Raw genomic sequence first — 27,795 nt, forward strand, 5'->3', positions numbered from 1 at the left:
TACTGAAAACAGGTTCTGGGATTAACATACCAAAGAACAGAACCCCATCCTAAAAGATGGAAGTTTTAATCTAAATTGTTTAATGTATCACATCTCCATGAACTGGACTCTTGGCTATAAATAGTCTAATCATGATCTTATTCTCCACAACTACCTGAAGCAGCAGCAGCACTTCAGAGCGCCAGAGATCCGGGTTCAAATCCCACCTCGGGCAACTGACAGTGTGGAGTTTGCACATTCTCCCAGTGTCTGTGTGGGTTTCCTCCCACTGTCCAAAGATGTGCAGGTTAGGTGAAGTGGCCACGCTAATTTGCCTGTAGTGTTAGGTGAAGGGGTAAATGTTGGGGAATGGGTTTATAAAATCATGAGGAGAGAGATGAGGTGAACGACGGGTGTCCTTCCCCTCAGGTTGGGGTTTCAAGATTAGTGAGCAAATTTTGATGGTGACAGGAGAAAGATTTTAAAAAGACTTGAAGGGCACAATTTTTTTTATACAGAGTGGTTCACATGCGGACTAAATGTCTAGAGGAAGTGGAGGATGCAGGTACAGTAACAACATTTAAAAGACATTTGGATAAGTTCATGAATAGGAAAGGTTTGGAGGGATATGGGCCAAAACACTGGCAGGTGGGACTGGTTTAGTTTGAGAACATCGTCAGCATGGACTAGTTGGACTGAAGGGTCTTTTCTGTGCTGCATGGCTCTGTAACTTGGTCCTATACTAGTCTTAAAACCATTTTCTTGCCTTCCCCATAAACATTCACATAAAAATCAGATGAACTCAGCCTTGAATATATTCAATGACCCCCTAACTGCAGGAAGACATCCCCACTTCTGAACTTAATTCCTCTTGCTAACACCACTTGCCTTGCTCATTGCCTGCTGCACCTGTCTGACAACTGGCACAGAAGGACACTGATGCCCCTCTGAACACCCACGCATCATTCCTGATGAAGGGCTCGTGCCCAAAACTTCGACTGTCCTACTGCTCGGATGCTGCTTGACCCGCTGTACTTTGCCAATTGTGGTCTTCTCCACATCGGGGAAACCGAGCGTAAACTTGGGGAACGGTTTGCTGAGCATCACAGCCGGGTCCACAGAGGCTGAGCGGACTTCCCAATCTCCACCCATTTTAATGCCCCTTCCCACTCCCCTTCCACAACAAACCAAACCACAAATTGGAGGAACAAAACCTCATCTTCTGTCTGAGCAGTCAATAGCCCGGAGGACACAACACTGAGTTCTCCAATTTCAAATAATCTCACATCCCATCCCCCAAGTCACTTCCCAGCCCCTTCCATTCTTCCCTGCCAACTGGATTCCTTCCTCCCATTCACCAACCAGGTCGTACCAGGTTATGGGGATAAGGCAGGAACAGGATACTGATTGAGGATGATCAGCCATTATCACAATGAATGGTGGTGCTGGCTCAAAGGGCAGAATAGCCTACTCCTGCACCTATTGTCTATTGTTTCCAAACTCAGAATTTGTAAAATATTACATGCATTGACTGCCTGCAGATTGTGTGCTTTTTGAACAAAATTGAATGTATCTGCAAATATAATTCTGCCAATACAATTTCACCCCATAGAATAGTGTGTGTGCATGAGAGAATGAGAGTGTGTGCACGGGAGACTGCTGAGCCAGGTGAGGGCCCATGGTGTTCGATGTGAGCAACTGGTATGGATTGAGGATTGGCTGTCTGACAGAAGGCAGAGAGTTGGGATAAAAGTTTCTTTTTTGGAATGGCAGCCGGTGACGAGCAGTGTCCTGCAGGGTTCAGTGTTGGGGCCGCAGCTGTTCACATTATATATTAATGATCTGGATGAAGGGACTGGGGGCATTCTAGCGAAGTTTGCCGATGATATAAAGTTAGGTGGACAGGCAGGTAGTACTGAGGAATTGGTAGGCTGCAGAAGGATCTAGCCAGTTTGGAGGAGTGGTCAAGGAAATGGATGATGGAATTCAATGTGAGCAAATGCGAGGTCTTGCACTTTGGAAAAAAGAATAGAAGCATGGACTACTTTCTAAACAGTAAGAAAATTCGTAAAGCCAAAGTACAGAGGGATCTGGGAGTGCTAGTTGAGGATTCTCTAAAGGTAAACATGCAGGTTGAGTCCGTGATTAAGAAAGCGAATGCAATGTTGTCAATTATCTCAAGAGGGTTGGAACATAAAAGCACTGTTGTGCTACTGAGACTTTATAAAGCTCTGGTTAGGCCCCATTTGGAGTACTGTGTCCAGTTTTGGTCCCCACACCTCAGGAAGGACATACTGGCACTGGAGCGTGTCCAGCGGAGAGTCACACGGATGATCCCTGGAATGGTAGGTCTAACATATGAGGAACGGCTGAGGATCCTGGGATTGTATTCATTGGAGTTTAGAAGATTAAGGGGAGATCTAATAGAAACTTACAAGATAATACATGGCTTGGAGAGGGTGGACGCTAGAAATTGTTTCCATTGGGCGAGGAGACTAGGACCCGTGGACACAGCCTTAGAATTAGAGGGGGTAAATTCAGAACAGAAATGCAGAGACATTTCTTCAGCCAGAGAGTGGTGGGCCTGTGGAATTCATTGCCACAGAGTGCAGGGAGGCTGGGACACTAAATGTCTTCAAGGCAGAAATTGATAAATTCTTGATGTCACAAGGAATTAAGGGCAACGGGGAGAATGCGGGTAAGTGGAGTTGAAATGCCCATCAGCCATGATTGAATGGTGGAGTGGACTCGATGGGCCGAATGGCGTTACTTCCGCTCCTATGTCTTATGGTCTCATAGACAGACATGGGGGGGGGGGGGCAGGGGGGCAGAGGTGGGGGGTGTTTAGATACATAGTTCCTTGGAAGTTTCATCACTGCTCGACAGGGTGGTTAAGATGGCATTTCGCAACATTGCCTTCATTGTTCACACCATTGAGTATAGGGGTTGGGACATCATGTTGAGGTTGTACAGGATGTTGGTGAGGTCACTTTCACAGTACTGAGTACAGTTCTGGTGGCCCTGTAATAGGAAGAATACTATTAGAGAGGGTTTGATAAAGATTTACCAGGATGTTGTCAGGACTGGAGGGTTTGAGTTATAAAGAGAGGCTGGGACTTTATTCACTGGAGCACAGGAAGTTGGGGGGGGGGGGTGACCTCATTGAGATTGATTAAATTATGAGGAGTGGGAGGTAAGGTGAATAGCAAATGGCTCTTGCTTAGCGTAGGGGAACTCAAAACTAGGGGGCTTTTTTTTAATGTGAGGAGAGAGATTTAAAAGGAACTGGAGGGGCAACATTTTGAAAGAGTGATTTGTATGTGGAATGAACTTACTGAGGATGTGGTAGTTGCCGGTACATTTACAACATTGAAACAGCATTTGGATGGGTACATGAATAGAAAGGTTTAGAGGGATATGGGCCAAATGTAGGCAAATGGGACTGGTTTAGTTTGGAATCCTGGTCGGCATGGACGAATTGGACCGAAGTATCTGTTTCTGTGCTGTATACCTCTATTAAAACCAGTAGAATTCTGAACGCGGCTTGACAGGATAGATGCAGATAAAATGCTCCTTTATGGGGAGGGTCATAGAATTCAGACAATGTGGAAGCAGGCACTTCAGCCCATCTATATCACTCTGGCCCTCTGAACAGTATCCCACCCATACCCAACTCCTTACTCCGTGTTTCCCATGGCCAATCCACCCTAACCTGTACATCCCTGGTCACTATGGGTAACTTAGCACGGCCAATCCTCCCTAACCTACACCCGAATCTATAAATTACCTTCTCAAGAATGTAATTTAAATGCAGAGCTTTTCTAAGAAAAATGTCAGTCTTGACTTAACATTGGGACACAGACAGAATTCACACCTACTGTCTCTACTTATAAATAGGGCAACGTCTCTTCAAAATGTAGGTTCATTTAGATATAACTGCGTCACTTTACATATGAAGATATCCCTTTGAATGTGCCCACATCCCTTTGAAATCTCGTCCATTTAAACCTCTTTATTTGCAGAAATACCCGTTAAAATGTCCACGTCCCTTTGAAATGCAGATTGCCCCCTTTCGATATGACGCCGTTCCGTTAGATGTGGGAATATCTGTTTAAATTGAGCCGTGAGCTTTCCCAATGTAGACAGGGCTCCTGGAAACGTGGCAGTGTCCCTCCTGCAGCTGCAGAGCGAGACAGGAGAGTTTGTTTTTGTGAATGAGCAGTTGTAGCGCGAGGTGGCTGTTGCTTGGTGACGGTGAGGCACCCCCGGCCCGGCCCCGCCCATCCCCGGCCCCGCCCCGCCCATCCCTCGGCCCGGCCCCGCCCCGCCCATCCCCCCGTGCAGACGTCACGCGGGGCCGAAGGCGGTTGGGAGGAGAAGTCGCTCGAGCGAGGAAGCGGCGGGAGGGCGGCCGTTAGGAAAATGGCGCCGCGCGGCCCGGGGCAGACACCCGTCACTGGCCGCCGCCGCCTTCCTGGCGCAGCTGCTGTGTCACGGCCACACCGGCCGGCTGTACAGCAGCCAGGAGCCGGTGAGCATTCTGGAGGCGGATGGGGTTAAGGGCCTGCTTGGGAACTCGTCGGCCGCCGGGGTGGTGGAGTTCTACTGGTCGTGGGGCGGCCCCTGTGTCAACTATGGGGCCACCTGGAAGGTACTGGGCCCGGGACGTGAAAGGTGAGGCAGGTTGTGGGGGGGACGGAGGGGAAGGAATGTGGGGCCTGTCCTGTCATAGTGACATTTTACACTCACTTTCCATCGGCTTTTACTGGCGCTTGTGCTGTTTCCCCCTCACTGTGTTTAATCCTTGTGCTGTTTGCCCCTCACTGTGTGTTTAATCCTTGTGCTGTTTCCCCCTCACTGTGTGTTTTAATCCTTGTGCTGTTTACCCCTCACTGTGTGTTTAATCCTTGTGCTGTTTACCCCTCACTGTGTGTTTAATCCTTGTGCTGTTTCCCCCTCACTGTGTGTTTAATCCTTGTGCTGTTTGCCCCTCACTGTGTGTTTAATCCTTGTGCTGTTTGCCCCTCACTGTGTGTTTAATCCTTGTGCTGTTTACCCCCTCACTGTGTGTTTAATCCTTGTGCTGTTTGCCCCTCACTGTGTGTTTAATCCTTGTGCTGTTTACCCCCTCACTGTGTGTTTAATCCTTGTGCTGTTTACCCCCTCACTGTGTGTTTAATCCTTGTGCTGTTTACCCCTCACTGTGTGTTTAATCCTTGTGCTGTTTACCCCTCACTGTGTGTTTAATCCTTGTGCTGTTTGCCCCTCAGTGTGTGTTTAATCCTGGTGCTGTTTGCCCCCTCACTGTGTGTTTAATCCTTGTGCTGTTTGCCCCTCACTGTGTGTTTAATCCTTGTGCTGTTTCCCCCTCACTGTGTGTTTAATCCTTGTGCTGTTTGCCCCTCACTGTGTGTTTAATCCTTGTGCTGTTTCCCCCTCACTGTGTGTTTAATCCTTGTGCTGTTTGCCCCTCACTGTGTGTTTAATCCTTGTGCTGTTTACCCCTCAGTGTGTGTTTAATCCTTGTGCTGTTTGCCCCTCAGTGTTTAATCCTTGTGCTGTTTGCCCCTCATTGTGTTTTTAATCCTTGTGCTGTTTGCCCCTCATTGTGTTTTTAATCCTTGTGCTGTTTGCCCCTCACAGTGTTTAATCCTTGTGCTGTTTGCCCCTCACTGTGTGTTTAATCCTTGTGCTGTTTGCCCCTCACTGTGTTTAATCCTTGTGCTGTTTGCCCCTCACTGTGTGTTTAATCCTTGTGCTGTTTGCCCCTCACTGTGTGTTTAATCCTTGTGCTGTTTACCCCTCACTGTGTTTAATCCTTGTGCTGTTTGCCCCTCACTGTGTGTTTAATCCTTGTGCTGTTTGCCCCTCAGTGTGTTTAATCCTTGTGCTGTTTACCCCTCACTGTGTGTTTAATCCTTGTGCTGTTTGCCCCTCACTGTGTGTTTAATCCTTGTGCCGTTTACCCCTCACTGTGTGTTTAATCCTTGTGCTGTTTACCCCTCAGTGTGTGTTTAATCCTTGTGCTGTTTGCCCCTCAGTGTTTAATCCTTGTGCTGTTTGCCCCTCATTGTGTTTTTAATCCTTGTGCTGTTTGCCCCTCACAGTGTTTAATCCTTGTGCTGTTTCCCCCTCACTGTGTGTTTTAATCCTTGTGCTGTTTGCCCCTCACTGTGTTTAATCCTTGTGCTGTTTGCCCCTCACTGTGTTTAATCCTTGTGCTGTTTACCCCTCAGTGTGTTTAATCCTTGTGCTGTTTGCCCCTCACAGTGTTTAATCCTTGTGCTGTTTCCCCCTCACTGTGTGTTTTAATCCTTGTGCTGTTTGCCCCTCACTGTGTTTAATCCTTGTGCTGTTTACCCCTCAGTGTGTTTAATCCTTGTGCTGTTTGCCCCTCACTGTGTGTTTAATCCTTGTGCTGTTTGCCCCTCACTGTGTGTTTAATCCTTGTGCTGTTTCCCCCTCACTGTGTGTTTTAATCCTTGTGCTGTTTGCCCCTCACTGTGTGTTTTAATCCTTGTGCTGTTTGCCCCTCACTGTGTGTTTTAATCCTTGTGCCGTTTGCCCCTCACTGTTTGGTTTAATCCTTGTGCCGTTTGCCCCTCACTGTGTTTTAATCCTTGTGCCGTTTGCCCTTTGCTGTTACTTGTGCAATTGCTGAGGGTAGTGTATAAATACGAGTGAAGGATACTATGCACCAGCATGTATATGTTCCTCAGTCATTGAAGGGGCAGGACCTGTTGAGAATGGTTAGTAAAGCATGTGGTGCACTAAGCCTTGTTAACATGGATATCGTTTGTTATTGAGAAAAGTCAACTTTTTATTATTTAGAGTCATAGAGATGTACAGCACGGAAATACACCCATTAGGTCCAACCTGTCCGTGCCAACCCGCTATCCTAAATTAATCTAGTCCCTTTTGCCAGCACTTGACTCATATCCCTCTAAACCCTTCCTATTCAGATACCCAGCCAGATACCTTTCAAATGCTGTAATTATACCGGCTTCCACTACTTCCTCTGGCAGCTCATTCCATACATGCACCACCCTCTGCATGGAAACGTTGCCCCTCAGGTGCCTTTGTGGTCTCACCCTAAGCCTATGCCCTCTAGTTGTGAATCTCACCCCAACACTGAGGGAAAGACTTAAACATTGAGCAGCCAGACAAATGCAAAAGCAATCAAATATTGAGCCACATGCAAAAAAAATTATGGCTGTACCCTTTTTGTTCTCCCATAGGAATTTGGACACTTAAAATCTGTTAATGACACCAGCATTGCTACAGTGCATATTGTGTACACTCCTCAGTGTCAACAAGCAGGGCACACGTTTGCTCAATGTTTTGGTGACACCAGCATGTTCCTCGCTGTCGGCAGAAAAGGGACGAGACCTACATTAGATGGACAAATAAGGAGCTCTGGAGGACCGGAGGGAGAATTGTCCTCCTGCCATTCGGAGCTCCCCTATTGGTGAATGTGGAAGTTGGACCATGAGGTTCTGAAGCTCCTGCTCCTCCTCTCTCTGAATGAAGATTGAGGTTCACCTCAGACTGCAATTTCTTTCCTCTGTCCAACATCTGAGAGTACGGCACTCTCTTTTCTCACCCCCCATTTCCATTTACGTTTCATTCTGAGGTTCAGTTGTTGACTTGGAGCAACTGAAAGAAATGGGAGTGAATCCAGGTGAGGGGACAGAGTCTGGAAAAGTTAGTCCAAGCCTTTGTTCTCAATTAGCAAAATAGACAGGCAGGAGACTGAAAGAACGCAGCAAGCTAGGCAGTATCAGAAGGTGGAGAAGTCGAGGGATCTGGTGTACCCTTGTTCAGGTCTGGGGGTGGGTAGAGGGAGAGCTGTGGAACAAGGGTGTGCTGTGGTCAGGGTATTGAAGTGGGGAAAGGTGGAGACAGGCAGAGGGTACAATAGACAATAGGTGCAGGAGAAGGCTATTCTGCCCTTCGAGCCAGCACCACCATTCATTGTGATAATGGCTGATCATCCTCAATCAGTATTCTGTTCCTGCCTTATCCCCATAACCTGGTACGACCTGGTTGGGGAATGGGAGGAAGGAATCTAGTTGGAAGGGAAGAGTGGAAGGGGTTGGGAAGTGTGTTGGGGGCTGGGATGGGAGATTATTTGAAATTGGAGAACTCAATGTTGTGTCTTCCGGGCTGTTGACTGCTCAGACAGAAGATGAGGTTTTGTTCCTCCAATTAGTGGTTTGGTTTGTTGTGGTAATGGAGGAAGCCAAAAATAGTCATGTCAGAAGGGGAGTGGGAAAGGGCTTTAAAATGGGTGGAGACTGGGAAGTCCGCTCAGCCTCTGCGGACCCCTGCTGTGATGCTCAGCAAACCGTTCCCCAAGTTTACGCTCGGTTTCCCGATGTGGAGAAGACCACAATTGGCAAAGTACAGCAGGTCAAGCAGCATCCGATCAGTAGGACAGTCGAAGTTTTGGGCACGAGCCCTTCATCAGGAATGATGCGTGGATGTTCAGAGGGGCATCAGTGTCCTTCTGTGCCAGTTGTCAGACAGGTGCAGCAGGCAATGAGCAAGGCAAGTGGTGTATTAGCAAGAGGAATTAAGTTCAGAAGTGAGGATGTCTTCCTGCAGTTAGGGGGTCATTGAATATATTCAAGGCTGAGTTAATCTGATTTTTATGTGAATGTTTATGGGGAAGGCAAGAAAATGGTTTTAAGACTAGTACAGGGCCGAGTTACAGAGCCATGCAGCACAGAAACAGCCCCTTCAGTCCAACTAGTGAAAATGGAGGGACTGATTGTGGGATGGAGATTTTCAGCTTCCAAGGAATGAGATAGGAAAGAGTTCACTATAAATTAGAATTTATGGGATCGGTTGATGAGCCGAGGAGTGTCAGTTGGAGTTTAATTTAGAGAAATCAGAGTTTGCATTTTGGTCAAGCAATCCAGGCAGGACTGACACAGTTAAGGGGAGTGTTGCAGAATAAAGAGACCTTGGAGTGCTGCAGTCTCAGGTGGATAGTAGTGAAGGCAGCGTTTGGTTTGCTTTCCTTCATTGCTCATAGCATTGAGTATCGGAGTTGTGAGATCATGTTATACACACTTCTCACTCGAAAGTGTTATCTAACTGCTTAACTGTTTCTGTTCTTTGGTATGTTAATCCCAGAACCTGTTTTCAGTAACTTTCTCAAGAACGTAATTTAAATGCAGAGCTTTTCTATCAAAAATGTCAGGCTGACTCGACATTGGGACCCAGACAGAATTCACACCTATTGGTGGGTAGGCTGGGACTTTTTTCACTGGAGCACAGGAGGTTGAAAGGTGAAGGTGTCGAGTGCCTCATTAGCAAGTTTGCAGATGGGCATTCAGATTGATGGAATATCAGATAGTGAAGGGGACTGTCAGACGATACAGAGTTGGGAAGAGAAATGGCAGATGGAGTTCAATCCAGACAAATGCGAGGTGATGCATTTTGGAAGATGCAATTCAAGAGCGAGCTATACAGTAAATGGAAAGGTCCTGGGGGAAATTGATGTACAGAGAGATCTGGGTGTTCGGGTCTATTGTTCTCTGAAGGTGGCAATGACTGTCAGTAGAGTGGTCAGGGCAGCATACAACACGTGTTCCATCATCGGACGGATTGAATAAAAGAGCTGGCAGGTCATGTTAAAGTTGTATAAGATTTTGGTTCGGCCGCATTTGGAATACTGCGTACAATTCCGGATCGCCAGATTTCCAAAAGGATGTGGATACGTTTGGAGAGAGTGCAGAGGTGTTCACCAGGATGTTGCCTGTTATGGAGAGCGCAAGCTATGAGGAGAGGTTGAGTAGATTAGGATTATTTTCATTGGAAATAAGGAGGTGGAGGGTGGGGGTCCTGATTGAGGCTGAAAAACCATGAGGGGTGTAAACAGGGGTGGATAGTAAGAATTATTTTCCCAGAGGGGAAGACTTAATTACTCAGGGTCACGAGTTCAAAGTGAGAGGGGAAAGGTTTGAGGGAGATGTACATGGAAAGTTCTTTACACTGAGGGTGGTGGGCGCCTCGAATGCATCGCCAGCGGAGGCAGTAGGGTTGGGATCGATAGTGTCATTTAAGATGTAGCTAGACAGATACATGAATGGGCAAGGAGCAGAGGGATACAGATCCTTAGAAAATAGGCAGCAGGTTTAGACAGAGTATCTCGATCAGCATAGCCTTGGAGGGCTGAAGGGCCTGTTCCCGTGCTGTGAGGTTCTTTGTTCTCTTTATAGAGGTTTACAAAACTGAGGGGCAAAGATAAGGTGAACGGCATGTCGTTTCAAGATTAGGGAGCAAATTAAGGTGAGAGGAGAAAGATTTAAAAAACACATGAGGAGCACCTTTTTTTTAAACAGTGGTTTGTGTGGAATGAATGTCCAGAGGAAATGGTGGATGCAGGTTGAGTAACAAGGTTTAAAAGACATTTGGATAAGTACATGAATAGGAAAGGTTCAGGGGGATATGGGGCAAACACAGGCAGGTGGGACTAGTTTAGTTTGTGAATATAGTCAGCATGGACTAGTTGGGCTGAAGGGTCTGTTTCTGTGCTGTATGACTCTGTAACTGTTCTGTACTGGTCTTGAAACCATTTTCCTTGCCTTCCCCCATAAACATCCACTTCATGGTTGTTCTAAAATCAGATGAACTCAGCCTTGAATCTCTTCAATGACTCCCTAACTGCAGGAAGACATCCCGACTTCTGAAATCAATTCCTCTTGCTAATATTCCTCTTGCCTGGCTGATTGCTTGCTGCATCCGTCTGACAACTGGCAGTGACTGGTGTGGAAGGACGCTGAGGCCACGTTTTACATCCACACATCATTCCTGAGGAAGGGCTCGTGCCTGAAACGTCGATTCTCCTGCTCCTCGGATGCTGTCTGACCACCTGTGCTTTTCCAGTGCCACACTATTCGACACTCATCTCCAGCATCTGCAGTCCTCACTTTGTCCACATCCCAATATGTCACCATTTAAACAACGTACCTCCTTTCAGCAGTTATTTTTTCATAACCGAGGCTATAACTTCACATTGTGGGCCTGCATTTGCCGTGCGTTTGCCAATTGAGACACAGACCTGGACCAACGTTTCCCGACTGTCCCTTCCCTAGATTCACTCGCTTTCATTTCAGTTGCTGCAAGTCAGCAATTTAACCCCAGAATGAAAAAATGAAATGGTAAAGACAGTGCCGTACTCACAGATGGTGGAGAGAGGAAGGACGTTGCAGTCTGAGATGAAGCTCGATCTTCATTTGGAGAGGAGTAGCAGCTTCAGAACCTGATGGTCCATCTTCTGCGTTCAGACAATTGGGGAGCTCTGATTGGCAGGAGGACCAGGCTCCTTGTCTGGCTTCTCATTGGTCCATTTAAAGAAGGGTTTGCACTGTTTCTGCAGACAGAGCATGCGCGGCTTTTGCTGAACCAGCATAGAGTCAGAAGTGTACAGCATGGAAACAGACCCTTCGGTCCAACCCGTCCATGCCGACCAGATATCCCAACCCAATCTAGTCCCGCTCCTCAACACCTGGCCCACATCCTTCCAAACCTGTCCTATTTATATACCCATTCAAATGCCTCTTAATTGTTGCATTTGTACCGGCCTCCACTACTCCCTCTGGCAGCTCATTGCATACACGTACTACGCTCTGTGTGAAAAAATTGCCCCGTAGGTTTCTTTTACATTTTTCCCCTCTCACCCGAAATCTATGCCCTCTAGTTCTGGACTCCCCAACCCAAGGGAAAAAACTTTGTCTATTTATCTTGTCCATGCCCGTCATAATTTTTTAAACCTTTATAAGGTCACCACTCAGCCTCTGACACTCCAGGGAAAACAGCCCCAGCCTGTTCAGCCTCTCCCTCTAACTGTACCTCTTATGCTCGCATCCAAATCATTTATATAAGTGACAAGAAGTAGAGGACCGAGCACCGATCCTTTTGGCACTCCACTGGTCGCAGGCCTCCAGTCTGAAAAACAACCCTCCTCCACCACCCTCTGTCTTCTACCTTTGAGCCAGTTCTGTATCCAAATGGCTAGTTCCCTCTGTATTCCTTGAGATCTCACCTTGCTAATCAGTTTCCCACGGGGAACCTTGTCAAACGCCTTACTGAAGTCCATATACATCACATTACTGCTCTGCCTTCCTCAATCCTCTTTGTAACTTCCTCAAAAAACTCAATCAAGTTTGTGAGACATGATTTCCCACACAAAACCATGTTGACTATCTCGAATCAGTCCTTGTCTTTTCAAATACATGTACATCCTCTCCCTCAGGATTCTCTCCAACAATGTGCCCACCACTGACGTTAGCCTCACTGGTCTATAGTTCCCTGGCTTGTCCTTACCACCCTTCTTAAACAGTGGCCCAATGTTAGCCAACCTCTAGTCTTCTGGCATCTCACCTGACATGCACAGTATGCTGTATAGAGATGCTGTTCCTGATGGATTTAAAGTGTCCAACTGCCACAATTTCTACCCCCCCCCAGTCACTTGACATCACCGTGCAGGCTCCTCGCTATTTTTGATCATGTTACCTAGAACCCTCATGATTATATCAATCTCAATGAGGTCACCCCTCAACCTCCTGTGCTCCAGTGAAGAGATTCACAGCCTCTCCTTATAACTCAAACCCTCCAGTCTTGGTAATATCCTGGTGAATCTTTACTGAACCCTCTGTAATAGTCTTCTTCCTATTACAGGGCCACCAGAAACGTTCTCAGTACTCTACAAGTGGCTTCACCAACATCCTGTACAACTTCTAAATGATGTCCCAACTCCTTTATTCAATGGTGTGGACAAATAAGGTAAGTGTGCTGAATGCCTTCTGAAGCACCCTTCCAACCATTGATGCAACTTTCAATGAAGTATGTACCTGAACCCCCCCCCCATATCCCTCTGTACAAGTCCTGCCCTTATTTTAGGAAAATGCAATCCCTCACTTTTATCTGTACCCCTCATACACACACTCTCTCTCAGATGGAGACACACCCTCTTACAGGCTTCTCCTCCATCACACTCCCTTGACAAAGCATGTGCACACATGCTCTCTCTCGCGCGCGCGCACACACCCACACATAACGATGGAGTGCATTTGCAGAATTATATTTACAGATATATTCAACTTTGCACAAAAAGCGCACAACATGCAGGTAGTCAATCCATGTAATGTTTTATACATTCCTAGTTTGGAAATAGTACCAGTCTGATTTAAGATTGGGATACTGACATACATTGTCTGGGCTGAGATGTCACCAGTTTAAAAAAACCCTTGTGATCTTGAGGATATGACTGAATAGTAGTACTGCGATGTACCCATTCTAAAAGATGAAAGACTTAACAGCAATCTACATTTGTCAATATATCATATCAGTTGCATGACACTGTGACCTTTTGCTCTTAACTCTGTGTCTTATGATCCTGCTCCACAGTTATCCGATGAAGTGCTTCCAAATAAACCTGTTGGACTATAACCCGGTGTTGTGATTTTTAAACCATATCCCACCTAGTCCAACAGCAGCACCTCCACCTCCTTTCTAATGAACACAGCCCACACTTCCCAGTGCTGCCAGTAAACTGCCGTTGAAACAATGCAGTGCCTGCACTCCCGAAAAATGTAAACTTCTGACGAAACCAGCTACTCAGTCACTGCTCCATCTGATATACAACATTGGAAACTTAATGCAGGAGGCTGCAAGAAATAAGCAGCTTTAAAATAAAAACCGCTTGGAGCTCTAAGCTTTCAATGAGAGTCTGAGTCCGGCAGAATGTTCAGGTAACCTTTATTGTGTCCCAACATTGTTACAGCTTCAGTTGCCCCCAGCAAAAAGGCAGAGAAAGAGGAGATGTTTGTTAGACAGCTCAACAACAGGGGGAGGAGCAAGGGGCAGGGCAAGGCCAACAGCAGGCCCCCGCACTACGCCTGCATTGCCTTGCACAGTTTACAAAAATCCCTTCCCCTTCACAGACTCCAAACAGTGTGGGAGCAGGCCACTCGGCCCAAAGACTACACACTGATCCTCCGAAGGGTAACCCATCCACGCAATTCCCCTACCCCTATTGCTCAACATTTACCCGTGACTAATGCACCTAACCTGCACATCCCTGTGCATGATATCCCAACCCAATCTCGTCCCGCCTGCCAGCACGGGGCCCATATCCCTCCAGTTGCTTTTTAAGTGTTGTAATTGTACCAGCCTCCACCACTTCCTCTGGCAGCTTATTCCATACACGTACCACCCTCTAAATGAAAAGATTGCCTCTTAGGTCTCTTTCCTATCTTTCCCCTCTCACTGTAAACCTATGCCCTCTATTTCTGGACTCTCCCACCTCAGGGAAAAGACTTTGTCTATCTATCCTATCCATGCCCCTCATGATTTCATAACCTTCTATAAGGTCACCCCTCAGCCTCTGACGCTCCAGGGAAAACAGCCCCAGTCTGTTCTGTCTCTCCCTATAGCTCAAATCTTCCAGTCTTGGCAACATCCTTGTAAATCATTTCTGAACCCTTAAGTTTCATAACATCTTTCTGATAGGAAGGAAACCAGAATTGCACGCAATATTCCAACTGTACAGCAGTAACATGACCTCCCAACTCCTGTACTCAATATTCTGACCAAATAAAGGAAAGCATACTAAACACCATCTTCACTATCCTATCAACCTGCGACTCCACTTTCAAGGAGCTATGAACTTGCACTCCAAGGTCTCTTTGTTCAGCAACACCCCCTAGGACCTTACCATTAAGTGTATAAGTCCTGCTAAGATTTGCTTTCCCAAAATGCAGCACCTCGCATTTATCTAAATTAAACTCCATTTGCCACTTCTCAGTCCATTGGCCCATCTGATCAAGATCCCATTGTAATCTGAAGTAACCTCCCTTCGCTGTCCACTACACCTCCAATTTTGGTGTCATCAGCAAACTTACTTACTACACCACTTATGCTCACATCCAAAAAGTAGTGGGCTCATTATCTATTTTCAAAGTGGAATTGACAATATATTACATGTACTGACTGCCTGCAGATTGTGCAGTCTTTCAGCAAAGTAGAATGTTTAGGGTGCAGGTTTGCTCGCTGAGCTGTAGGTTTGATATCTAGACGTTTCATTACCTGGCTTGGTAATATCATTAGTGGTGAGCAATGTTTAATCCCAAATAGAGCAATTAAGTGCAAAGTTACTTTCAACCATTTAATAAAACACTGCAAATTTTATTTCATATGAAAATACATTCATTTTATAATTTGGATAAGATCTTTACAAAGGAAATATTACTAAACAAAATAGCTTTCCTGAGTATCAATATTGACAACAGTTATGCAGCTATTATTTGTCAATTGACCAACTAATTGAAATAATTTCAGAATAAATGAGCTGCTTCATTATTATACATTGAGATATTGCATATCTTGGCTCTCACCCAAGTATTCTCCAAAGAAGAAAATGCATCTGGATGGGGACATGAATGGTAAAAATTCAGAGGGATATGGGCCAAATGCTGGCAAATGGGTCACTAGATTAATTTAGGACATCTGGTTGGCCTGGACTGAAGGGTTTGTTTCTGTGTGCTCATTACAGACTCCCCTCTTCTGGGATCCCCATACCAGCTGTTATTTTCACGAAATAATCTGACAATTGTTGACTTCCATTAACCTATTCCATCCGGAGAAAATTCCTCTCTCTGCAAAGTGTGGTTCACGTTGGCAAATTCAATCCTCCTCTGGTCCTCAGGAACACAATCTATATTGAGCAACGTTCTCAATACCTGTTTAACGTTCAGTGGGGAAACTATTTTCAGTCCAACAGTTACACAGAATTCTTCCGAAATGTTTTTGGCAAATGTACTGCTCCCACGAGAGCTCATGGGCCCACAGTTCAAATGCTTTTAACAGCTTTTTTTCTCATTTCCCCGCCTTCCCAGGATGCAGAAATTTCCCACCAGAAATTGTTTGCCCTGAAAAAAATCCAGCAGGAACGTGATTATGGAGCTATCAGTAAAAATGCTTCATATGGCTCAACCAAGGTTAGAAATGGAAGAACATCTCTGTTCAAAGTTACTGTTCGTTTGCCCTTTCAAAATTCCTTGAATTTAAGGTGTTTCATTGTAGCATTTAATTATGATCCATTAAAAGCAGTATCCAGTCTCATCTGAGTGAGGAACCGACTCAACAAGCGAAATAACTTTTCTGTCTGCTCTTGAGATGTGACATCCTCACCCTCTCTCTGTTGATGCAACAGGATTACCAGAGCTGGAAGTACCACTCTCGGAATACAATTGCTGATCAACAGTTTACTTCTGTTGCTTCACATAAGGATTTAAAAGCTGCTAGCCCGATCTCGCACAAAGCACAAAAACAAACTGTGCCTGTGCAGAGGAGAAATTTCACTTGGAATAGATCACAAAATAAGAACTGTTAGCAGTCCCACAACTCATGTGTTTCCCACGGACAAAGTTAAAAATCACACAACACCAGGTTATAATCCAACAGGTTTGTTTGGAAGCACTGGCTTTCGGAGCGCCGCTCCTTCATCAGGTAGTTGTGGAGAATGAGATCATGATCACAATTTATATCCAAAGGAGTCTAGCGTCATGGAAATGTGACACATCAAACAATTTTAGATGAAATCCTTCATCTTTTAGAATAGGTTTCTGCTCTTTGGTTTGTTAATCCCAGAACTTGTTTTTTGTTACCTTCTCAAGAATGTCATTCAAATGCAGAGCTTTTCTAACAATAAGTGTGAATTCTGTCTGCGCCTGAATGTTGAGTCAGACTCACATTTTTCTACATTTAAATTACATTTTTGAGAAGGTAATTTACAGATTAGGGTGTAGAGGTTCGGGTGGATCGGCTGTGCTAAAGTACCCATAGTGACCAGGGATGTGAAACTTAGGGTGGATTGACCATGGGAAATACTGAATAAGGGGGTGGGATGCTGTTCAGAGGGCCAGTGTGGAATAGAAGGGCTGAATGGCCTGTTTCCGCATTGTTGGGATTCTATGACTCCCACCACAAAGGAGCATTTTATTGGCATCTATCCTGTCAAGCCCCTTTCAGAATTCTACTGGTTTCAATAAGATCACTTCTGGTTCAGAGAGGAAGACAGCATAGAAATAGATTCTTTGGTCCAATTCATCCATGGCGACCAGGGTTCCCAAACTAAACTAGCCTCACTCTAAACCTTTCTCTTCATGTCCCCATCCAAATGTCGTTTAGACTTTGTAAACGTACCTGCATTGACCACATCCTCAGCAAGTTCATTTCACATGTCAACCATCCTCTGTCAAAACGTTGCCCCTCAGGTTCCTTTTAAATCTCTCTCCTGTCACTTTAAAGCAATATGCCCCCTAGTCTTGAGCTCCCCAACGATAAGGAAGAGCCCTTTGCATTTCACCTTACCTCCACTCCTCGTGATTTTATCAATCTCCATGATATCACCCCCCAACCTCCTGTGCTCCAGTGAAAAAAGTCCCAGTCTGTCATTATAACTCAAACCCTCCAGTCCTGGCAACATCCTGGTAAATCTTTACCGAACCCTCTCTAATAGTATTCTTCCTATTACAGGGACACGAGAACCATACTCGGTACTCTGAAAGTGGCCTCACCAACATCCTGTACAACCTCAACATGATGTCCCAGCTCCTATGAACAATGAAGGCAAGTGTGCTAAACGCCTTCTTAACCACCCTGTCTCGCAGCGAAGCAACTTTGAAAGAACTGTGCACCTGAACCCCACCATGTCTCTCTTACAGCATGACACAGGGCCCTACCATTAACTGTACAAGTCCTGACCGTCCTTGCTTTAGCAAAACACAAGCCCTTGCTTTTATTCATACCTCACTCATACACACGTGCTCTCTCAGACACGCACACATACACCCCCAACACACTCTTATGTGCACTCATGCATAAACTCACATATCACTTTTTGAGCAAATTTGTATTGGCAGAATTATATTTGCAGATACATTCAATTTTGCTCAACAAGTACACAGTCTGCAGGCAGTCAATCCATGTAATATTTTATAAATTCATCCTTTGGAAATAGAACCAGTCTGATTCAAAATTGGGACATTGACAGACTCGAACCTCACACCTTTATCTGGGCTGAGTTGTGACTTTTTTCAAAAAAAACTGAAGTCATCTTGAGAATGTGAATCAAAAGATGTTATGGGATTTACATATTAATGAACTGAAACCTGCAACACATTCTAAAACGTGAAAGACTTAACAACAATCTTGGTTTGTTCAATATATCCTTTCAGTTGCATGACACTGTGACCTTTTGCTATAAAATCTGTGTCTTATGATCCTGCTCCACAGCTACCCGATGAAGCAGCAGTGCTCCAAAAGCTCTCACTTCCAAATAAACCTGTTGGACTATAACCTGGTGTTGTGTGATTTTTAACTTCGTCCAGGCGAGTCCACCACCCGCTCCTCCACATAATGTCTAGTGAGCACAACCCACACCTCCCAATGCTGCCAGTAAACTTTACAACGCCGATGAAATGACACACTATGCACTCCTGAAAAATTCACTTTCTAACGAAACTGGCTGCTCATTCTGATCCATCTGATACTCGACATTGGAAGCTTAGTGCAGAAGGCTGAAAGAAATGAGCAGCTTTAAAACAAAAACCTTGGCGCTCAAAGCTTTCAATGAGAGTCTGAGCGGGGGGTAAATTCAGGTAACTTTTATTGAGATCCAACTTTGTTACAGCTTCAAACCCCCTCAGCAAAAAGGCAGAGAAAAAGTAGCTGCTTTTTAAACAGTTCAAGGTCAAAGCGCACACCCTACACCATCCCCAACCCACCTCACTTCTTTACTATTGGTCACCACCAAGTTGTCCCTTTGTAATTGGGGAGAAAGTGAGGTCTGCAGATGCTGGAGATCAGAGATGGAAATGTGTTGCTGGAAAAGCGCAGCAGGTCAGGCAGCATCGAGGGAACAGGAGAATCGACGTTTCGGGCATTAGCCCTTCCGAGATGCTGCCTCACCTGCTGTGCTTTTCCAGCAACACATTTCCACCTTTGTAATTGCCCTTCCCGCACAGGGGGCAGCTGAAGAGCCTCTCTCCTGTGTGGATCCACTGGAGGGTCAGCAGGCTGGAGGCCTGGGTAAATCTCTTCCCGCACCCGGGGCAACTGAAGGGCCTCTCCCCCATGTGGACCCGCTGGTGCCTCAGCAGGGTGGAGGAATCGCTGAAGGCCTTCCTGCACACTGGGCAGCTGCAGGGCGTCTCCCCAGTGTGGATCCGCTGGTGGGTTAGCAGGGTGGAAGAAGTGCTGAAGCCCTTCCCGCAGACGGGACAGGGGAACGGGCTCTCCCTGGTGTGGCTGCGCCGATGAGTCTCCAGGACAGATGGGACACAGAAGCTTTTCCTGCAGTCGCCATACTTCCATCGTTTCTCCACAGGGCTGGATTCCTCGGGTTTCTCCATGGCCGAAGCTTCAGTTACACACAAATGCGTGTGGAGCCCCTCCCCACCATGAATTCCTCTTCCCAGGCTCAACACTCAGTGCACTTCAAAAGTAGGGTCTCTCATCCAGTCCCACGGATGCTGAAAACGTACTCAAACAGGAACCAAAACTTTGCTCCTTCTCACAGAATCATAGTTGAAAATTGTTGCGGTCCCGATGGATTGAGTGACTGTCAGACATTGATGTCAAAGTGAGGACTGCAGACGCTGGAGAGTCAGTGTCGAAAAGTGTGCCGCTGGAAAAGCACAACAGATCAGGCAGCATCAGAGGAGCAGGAGAGTCAATGTTTTGGGCTTAAGCCCTTCATCTGTTGATTTTGAAGCTTCAGTCTTCAGATCTTCCAATACACTTAAAAACAGGTTACAAAAGTCATTACTATCAGTGCAGGGTAGAAATTCAGAACAAGCAATTCTACTTTCTGTGGAATATTCTTTTCTTTCGTTGTTCCACAAAATTGAAAGCACTTCCACACCCTCTTCCCCCTCTGTTCTCACTCTGCTCTATCTCATTCTCCTGAAGGTGCTGATTCAGGATCTTACAGGGGCAGAAAAGCAAAAACGTCAAGACTGACATCTCTCTGAATTTTGGATACCTCCACCTGTAAGTTAATATCTTTCACAACACTGGGATCCTGCCGAGAGTGAGCAGGTCTGATTTTGGGAAGCAAAAAAAACGTGTCAATTCAGGGTGAACCTGCAATGCAGTTTCTTGAGGAAGAACCAGACAAAATGATTATCGACCCCGGGAAGGTGGGAGTAAAATGAGACATCAAGGCATTAACACCGACACACTTCAGTCAAACTCTTCTGCTCCCAGTCAGGGCAAAACATGCTCTGAAAGTCCAGCCTTCACAACCACACTTCTGATTCCACTGAAGACAATTAGAGTCTCACAGCACAGAAACAGACCTTTTGGCCCAACCTACCCAGATATCCTAAATTAATCTAGTCACGTTTGCCATCACTTGGCCCCTATGGGGGCTGGGTGTGGCCCCTATAGGGGCTGGGTGCTGGCAGCTGGGACTAAATTGGGTTGGCTATCTTGTCAGCAAGGACGAGTTGGACCGAAGGGTCTGTTTCTGTGCTGTACATCTCTATGACTCTAGTTGCATTTGCCATCACTTGGCCCTGACCCATCTGAACCCTTCATATTCAGATGCCCTTCCAGGAGCCTTTTAACTTGTCATCGTATCAGCACCCACCACTTCCTCTGGCAGCTCACACCATCGCTCAAGCGACTCCATGTTGAAAGCGTCTGATCTTGTGCACCATATGACACCAGGATAATCTCAGATCATTCCAGGTCGCATCGATACTCAGTCAGTGGCTTTCCCGATCAGGATGTTGTACGTGATCAAACAAGTCCATGGGTAGGCGATCCCCCACCTCTTAGTTAAAGTATCTCTACAAGAACTTCCTTGCTGGTGGGTCCCTTGGAGACGTTTTTATAAATTACTTAGATGCAGGCATAGGTGGATGGATTAGCAGAATTGGACTGAGAGGTGGCAAATGGAGTTCAATGCAGCTAAATGTGAGGTGATTCACTTTGGGAAGAATAACAGGAAGGCCATGTGCATAGATCCCTGAAAGTTGCCACTCAGGTGGATAGTGCTGTTAAGAAGGCATACAGTGTGTTAGGTTTCATTGGGTAGAGGGATTGAGTTCCGGAACCGCAATATCATGCTGCAACTATACAAAACGCTGGAGCAGCCACACTTGGAATATTGTGTATAGTTCTGGTACCCATATTTCAGGAAGGATGTGGGAAGCATTGGAAAAGGTGCAGAGGGGATTTACCAGGTTGTTGCCTGGTCTGGAGGGAGGGTCTTATGAGGAAAGGCTGATAGACTTGGGTCTGTTCTCATTGGAAAGAAGGCAGCTTAGGGGGGATTTGATAGCGATATATAAGATGATCAGAGGATTAGATAGGGGAGACAGTGAAAGACTTTTTCCGAGGATGGTGACATCAGCTTCCCAAAGTGAATCACCTCACATTTAGCTGCATTGAACTCCATTTGCCACCTCTCAGCCCAATTCTGCAGTTTATCCAAGTCCCTCTGCAACCTGTACAAATTGAGGGGTGATAGATTTAAGACAGATGTCAGAGGCAAGTTCTTTATGCAGAGAGTGGGAAGGGCGTGGAATGCCCTACCTGCGAAGGTCGTCAACTCAGCCACATTAGGGAGATTTAAACAATCCTTAGATAAGCGCATGGATGATTTTGGGATAATGTCAGGGAATGAGCCGAGAATACTTCACAGATCAGCGCAACACCGAGGGCCGAAGGGCCTGTTCTGCACTGTATTGTTCTATGTTGTTTGTTCTATGTTCTAAACTTAGTGCAGGAGGCTGAAAGAAATGAGCAGCTTTAAAACAAAAACCTCTTGGAGCTCAAAGCTTTCAATGAGAGTCTGAGCCCGGTGGTAAGTTCAGGTAACCTTTATTGCAACCCAACTTTGTTTCAGCTTCAGATCCCCCCAGCAAAAAAAGGCAGGGAAAAAGTATCTGCTTTTTGAACAGCTCAAGGTCAAAGTACACACACCACACCTCCCCTCCTCCCCCTGCCACCACACTTCCCCTCCTCACCACGCTGTCTTTACTATTGGCCAGCACCAAGTTGTCCCTTTGTAATCGGATCCTTGGTACAGCCATAACCCGGGAGGAAGTATTGCCTCACTCAGCAATTTCAACCCATACCCTGTCTCCAAGTAAGTTTCTCCCCGCTCATTTGCCAGGAAGGGGCAGTGTAGAGTCAACCAGACTGCTGTGGGTCTGGAGTCACGTGTAGGCCAGACCGGGTAAAGGATGCAGCTGGAACGACTGAGTGAATCCTTTCCCACAACGGCGGTTCCCTTCCCTAACAAGGGAGAGAGGGAATCAGATGGGGGCTTTCTCCCCCACACCATCCCCTCCCTGAAACGGTCTCATCGTTAGATTCTGAACTCCACATTTCTGACCGAATACCAATTCTGCCATCTGTCGTGGTGGGATTCGAACCCGGGAGTCCCCGGAACCGGGTTGATAGTCCAATCGATAATGGCACTCGGACGTCACTCCTTCAATCCCCCTGCGATGGCACGTGAACTCGTTGGTGCTTCTGCAGGTGGGAGACCTGGGTAAAGGCCTTCCCGCACTTGGGGCAGCTGAAGGGCCTCTCCCCCGTGTGGATCCGCTGGTGGGTCTGGAGGTTGGAGGGGCAGTTGAAGCCCTTCCCGCACTCGGGGCAGCTGAAGGGCTTCTCCCCCGTGTGGACCCGCTGATGGGTCTGGAGGTTGGAGGAATTGCTGAAGGTCTTCCCGCACTCGGGGCAGCTGAAGGGCCTCTCCCCCGTGTGGATCCGCTGGTGGGTCTGGAGGTTGGAGGAGGTGGTGAAGCCCTTCCCGCACTGAGAGCAGGTGAAGGGCTTCTCCCCCGTGTGGATCCACTGGTGGCTCTGCAGCTTGAAGGAGGTGGTGAAGCCCTTCCCACACTGAGAGCAGGTGAACGGCCTCTCCCCGGTGTGGACACGCTGGTGGGTCAGCAGGGAGGAAGATGTGCTGAAGCCCTTCCCGCACTGAGAGCAGGTGAAGGGCCTCTCCCCCGTGTGGATCCACTGGTGGCTCTGCAGCTGGAAGGAGGTGCTGAAGCCCTTCCCACACTGAGAGCAGGTGAACGGCCTCTCTCCGGTGTGGACACGCTGGTGGGTCAGCAGGGAGGAAGATGTGCTGAAGGCCTTCCCGCACTCAGGGCAGCTGAAGGGCCTTTCCCCGGTGTGGACCCGCTGGTGGGTCTGCAGGTTGGAGGAGCAGTTGAAGCCCTTCCCACACTGAGAGCAGGTGAATGGCCTCTCCCCGGTGTGGACCCGCTGGTGGGTCAGCAGGGAGGAAGGTGTGCTGAAGCCCTTCCCGCACTGAGAGCAGGTGAAGGGCCTCTCCCCCGTGTGGATCCACTGGTGGCTCTGCAGCTTGCAGGAGGTGGTGAAGCCCTTCCCACACTGAGAGCAGGTGAATGGCCTCTCCCCGGTGTGGACACGCTGGTGGGTCAGCAGGGAGGAAGGTGTGCTGAAGCCCTTCCCGCACTGAGAGCAGGTGAAGGGCCTCTCCCCGGTGTGGATCCACTGGTGGCTCTGCAGCTTGAAGGAGGTGGTGAAGCCCTTCCCACACTGAGAGCAGGTGAAGGGCCTTTCCCCTGTATGGACCCGCTGGTGGGTCTGGAGGTTGGAGGAGGTGGTGAAGCCCTTCCCACACTGAGAGCAGGTGAAGGGCTTCTCCCCCGTGTGGATCCACTGGTGGTTCCGCAGGTTGGAGGAGCAGGTGAAGCCCTTCCCGCACTGAGAGCAGGTGAACGGCCTCTCCCTGGTGTGGACACGCTGGTGGGTCAGCAGGGAGGAAGATGTGCTGAAGGCCTTCCCGCACTCAGGGCAGCTGAAGGGCCTCTCCCCCGTGTGGACCCGCTGGTGCTTCCGCAGATTGAAGGAGCAGGTGAAGCCCTTCCCGCACTGAGAGCAGGTGAAGGGCCTCTCCCCCGTGTGGACCCGCTGGTGGGTCTGCAGCTTGAAGGAGGTGGTGAAGCCCTTCCCACACTGAGAGCAGGTGAACGGCCTCTCCCCGGTGTGGATCCGCTCGTGGGTCCGCAGGGAGGAAGATGCGCTGAAGCCCTTCCCGCACTGAGAGCAGGTGAACGGCCTCTCCCCCGTGTGGATCCGCTCGTGGGTCCGCAGGGAGGAAGATGCGCTGAAGACCTTCCTGCACTCGAGGCAGCTGAAGGGCCTCTCCCCCGTGTGGACCCGCTGGTGCCTCTGCAGGTGGGAGGAGCAGGTGAAGCCCTTGCCACACTGAGAGCAGGTGAACGGCCTCTCCCCCGTGTGGACCAGTTGGTGGGTCAGCAGGTGGGAGGATGTGCTGAAGGCCTTCCCGCAGTCGGTGCAGGGGAATGGCCTCTCCCCGGTGTGACTGCGCCGATGGGTCTCCAGGGCAAACGGGACATGGAAGCCTTTCCCACAGTCGCCACACTTCCATGGTTTCTCCACGGGGTGAGATTCCTCAGGTTTCTCCATGGCCACAGCTTCAGCTGCACACAAACACGTGCAGAGCCCCTCCCTGCCGTGAAATCCCTTTTCCAGGCCGCATAACTGTTTCAGGCTCCACCCACAGTGCGCTGCAACAGTGGGGTCTCTCGTCCAGTCCCACTGATGCTGAAAACGTCCTCAAACAGGAACCAAGAAGCATTGATCCCTCTCACAGAAATCACAGTCAAAAACCGTTGTGGTCCTGATGGATTGAGTGACTGTCAGACATTGACATCAAAGTGAGGACTGCAGACGCTGGACAGTCAGTCGAAAAATGTGGCGCTGAAAAAGTACACCAGGTCAGGCAGCATCCGACTAGCAGGAGAGTCAATGTTTCAGGCATAAGCCCTTCATCTGTTGATTTTGAAACTTCAGTCTTCAGATTTTCAAATACTCTGCAAAAAGAGATTACAAAAGTCATCACTATCAGTGCAGGGTAGAAATTCAGAACAAACAATTCTACTTTCTGTGGAATATTCTTTTGTTATTCCACAAAATTGAAAGTACCATCCCCCTCTCTCTCCCCCTCTGTTCTCACTCCGCTCTAACTAATTCTCCTGAAGGTGCTGATTCAGGATCTTACAGGGGCAGAAAAAGCAAAAACATCAAGACTGACATCTCTCTGAATTTTGGATACCTCCACCTGAAAGTTAATATCTTTCACAACGCTGGGATCCTGCTGAGAGTGAGCAGGTCTGATTTTGGGAAGCAAAAAAAAAGTGTCCATTCAGGGTGAACCTGCAATGCAGCTTCTTGAGGAAGGACCAGACACAAAATGGTTAATGACCCCGAGAAGGTGGGAGTAAAATGAGACATCGAGGCATTAACACCAACACACTTCAGTCAAACTCTTCTGCTCCCAGTCAGGGCAAAACATGGTCTGAAAGTCCAGCTTTCACAACCATACTTCTACTTCCACTGAAGACAATGAGAGTCACACAGCACGGAAACAGACCCTTTGGCCCAACCTGCCCAGATATCCTAAATTAATCTAGTCACGTTTGCCATCACTTGGCCCCTATGGGAGCCGGGTGCTGGCAGCTGGGACTAAATTGGGTTGGCTATCTTGTCAGCAAGGACGAGTAGGACCGAAGAGTCTGTTTCTGTGCTGTCCATCTCTATGACTCCAGTTGCATTTGCCATCACTTGGCCCTGACCCATCTGAACCCTTCATATTCAGATGCCCGTCCAGGAGCCTTTTAACTTGTCATCGTATCAGCACCCACCACTTCCTCTGGCAGCTCATGCCATCGCTCAAGTGACCCACGTTGAAAGCGTCTGGTCTGGTGCACCAGATGACACCAGGATAATCTCAGGTCGTTCCAGATTGCATCGATACTCAGTCAGTGGCTTTCCCGATCAGGATGTTGTACGTGATCAAACAGGTCAGTGGGTAGGCGATCCCCCACCTCTTAGTTCAAGTATCTCTACGAGAACTCCCTTGCTGGAGGGTCCCTTGCAGACACTTCAACTGGACTTCATTGAGTTGTAGAAATGAGTTGAGTTGCTATCAATATGTTTTGCTTATTGCTGATGTCTTTTCGAAGTGGATTGAAGCCTAACTTCCTCCTAACACTACTGCTGAGACTGTAGTGAAGATTTTGTTTAAGGAAATAATTCCCTGCTTCAGTATACCTGCGTGCATTAGCTCCGACAATGGACCACACTTTGTAGGTAATATTAACGGAGAACTCTGTTCCCAGCTTTGTATTTGTCGGCAACTGCATGGTGCTTCTCATCCTCAGGCGGCCGGACTTGTTGAATGTTTTAACCAGGCTCAAGACTAAACTTGCCAAATTAATGGCCCAGTCTGGCCTCTCCTGGTTATGCTAATCCCTGTGGCCTTATTCCAGATGCGATCCATATCTGTGGGCAAGATACAACTGTCTCCAGCTGAGAGTCTCTCTGGTCACCCCCTCCGTACCCCTTGGAACAATTCAGCTCCCTTCTCAGTCCACTTCCACCACATGACCGAAGCAATGAATGATTATGTTCTTGCTCTAACTAGTGTTATGCGTGCCTTTCACTCCCAGGAGCGTGCGGCCTACAGCGATGTTCCCTCCCTTTCAGCCTCGTCACGGGTAGAACCTGGTTCGTTGGTGCTTGTCAAGAACTGGACTGGCAAAGGTCTCTATCCTCGTTGGGATGGCCCCTTCCAGGTTTTACTTCCCACCCCCACAGCGGTCACAGTCGCTGGGTGCTCAGCTTGGGTCCAACTGCACCATTGTAAATTGATTGACCGCACCAATCAAGAGGGGGGAAGAGGAGGAGAGAATCCTGGAATCCTAACAAAAGGAGTGAACCCTGTCCAGTTGGGTTTTTGAATCTTGCTGTTATTTTCATGTTAATCTTATGACAGATACTTGAACTAAGAGGAGGGACATGTGGGTGATCGCTTATCTCCTCACCTTTCTGATCACATACAACATCCTGATGGGGAAAGCTACTAAGTATGGATGCGACCAGGAATGATCAGAGTTTATCCACCACCCATGCTGAGATGAATTTGTCCAGTGCACCGGACCAGACGCCTTTGACGTGTGGAACATGATGAAGATTGATTATTGCAATGGACTCTTACATCAGAAAGACCTGATGGTCCATCTGGACAGTAGAAATCAGTGGGAGTTATCATGTCGTTACCATGTTTTTTTTGATTTTACCTGCAGATGCAAGCCTAGTGAGGATAAAAATGATCAACTCAGGAACACCATCCCTTTTTGCAGGTCGGGCCAACTTGAGAAAAGGGAAGCCTGATAGGGGAAACTCCTCAATCCACAAACAACTTATTGATACAGGCCCACAGAACGCTCTTCACCCCAGAGGCAGTAGCATGTTACTCATCTCTATTGGGAGATGACTTACTTGCCCCGTCCCCAATCCCCGATTCCATTCCATTTGTCAGACTTCCTACTGCCGACCCTGCGAAGAGAAATATCACTTTCCAATACCTCCGGTCTGTGTATACAAACAGCTGGTGTAACACTGGCTGGGGTACAGCAGGCCTTATGTGGCACATGGACTTGGAACGGAACCCTTCCCTTGTGCATTTATAGGCCTTTTCTCTTTTCAGAACCTGATTCTGTCACCAAGACCATGTACAATAGAGCTAAGGGAGAGCCCAATGGGAACAGCATTCTGAGGACCATTGTCTCCCATACAGTGCGAGTGCTCGAGTCACTTGGCCCATTTTTTACAGCGCTCAAGCAACTCCTCTTGCAAAACATCGACCCTTTACTCCTGTAGACCTGACCAGACCCCCTGCTGTAACATTTCAGTAACCTATTTTGACAAACTCTCCGT

At 47.6% G+C, this 27,795-nt stretch overlaps 3 protein-coding genes across 10 annotated transcripts in view; 1 reads left to right on the top strand and 2 right to left on the bottom strand.

The window, feature by feature from the left end:
• Positions 1 to 24,538, bottom strand: part of LOC148144975 (uncharacterized) — a 199,411-nt gene extending 174,873 nt beyond the window's left edge. The window contains exon 1 of the mRNA XM_087975481.1: positions 22,019 to 24,538. Within this exon, the coding sequence (XP_087831607.1) occupies positions 22,504 to 24,480 (1,977 nt within the window). The 5' untranslated portion in view covers positions 24,481 to 24,538 and the 3' untranslated portion in view covers positions 22,019 to 22,503. The remainder of the gene's footprint in view (positions 1 to 22,018) is intronic.
• The window catches only part of LOC148144974 (uncharacterized), a 271,778-nt gene that overhangs the window by 201,375 nt on the left and 42,608 nt on the right, over positions 1 to 27,795 (top strand). The window lies entirely within an intron of this gene.
• LOC148144978 (sulfhydryl oxidase 2-like) overlaps positions 1 to 27,795 on the bottom strand; it is a 146,216-nt gene that overhangs the window by 53,507 nt on the left and 64,914 nt on the right. The window contains exon 3 of one of the 8 annotated variants that reach the window (XM_087975476.1): positions 19,380 to 19,794. The exons of 6 other annotated variants lie outside the window; for them this stretch is intronic. Coding sequence is in view for 1 of the 2 variants with exons in the window: in XM_087975470.1 (XP_087831596.1) it covers positions 19,710 to 19,794 (85 nt within the window). In the remaining variant the exon portion in view is untranslated. Of the gene's footprint in view, positions 1 to 19,379; positions 19,795 to 27,795 lie in introns of those variants that run through there. One more of the 8 variants, XM_087975470.1, reaches the window with a different exon arrangement.

The sequence above is a fragment of the Chiloscyllium plagiosum genome, unplaced genomic scaffold (genome assembly GCF_037043375.1).
Source record: "Chiloscyllium plagiosum isolate Xiang-an unplaced genomic scaffold, Cpla_swu_hap1 HiC_scaffold_27, whole genome shotgun sequence".
Classification (NCBI taxonomy): domain Eukaryota; kingdom Metazoa; phylum Chordata; class Chondrichthyes; order Orectolobiformes; family Hemiscylliidae; genus Chiloscyllium; species Chiloscyllium plagiosum.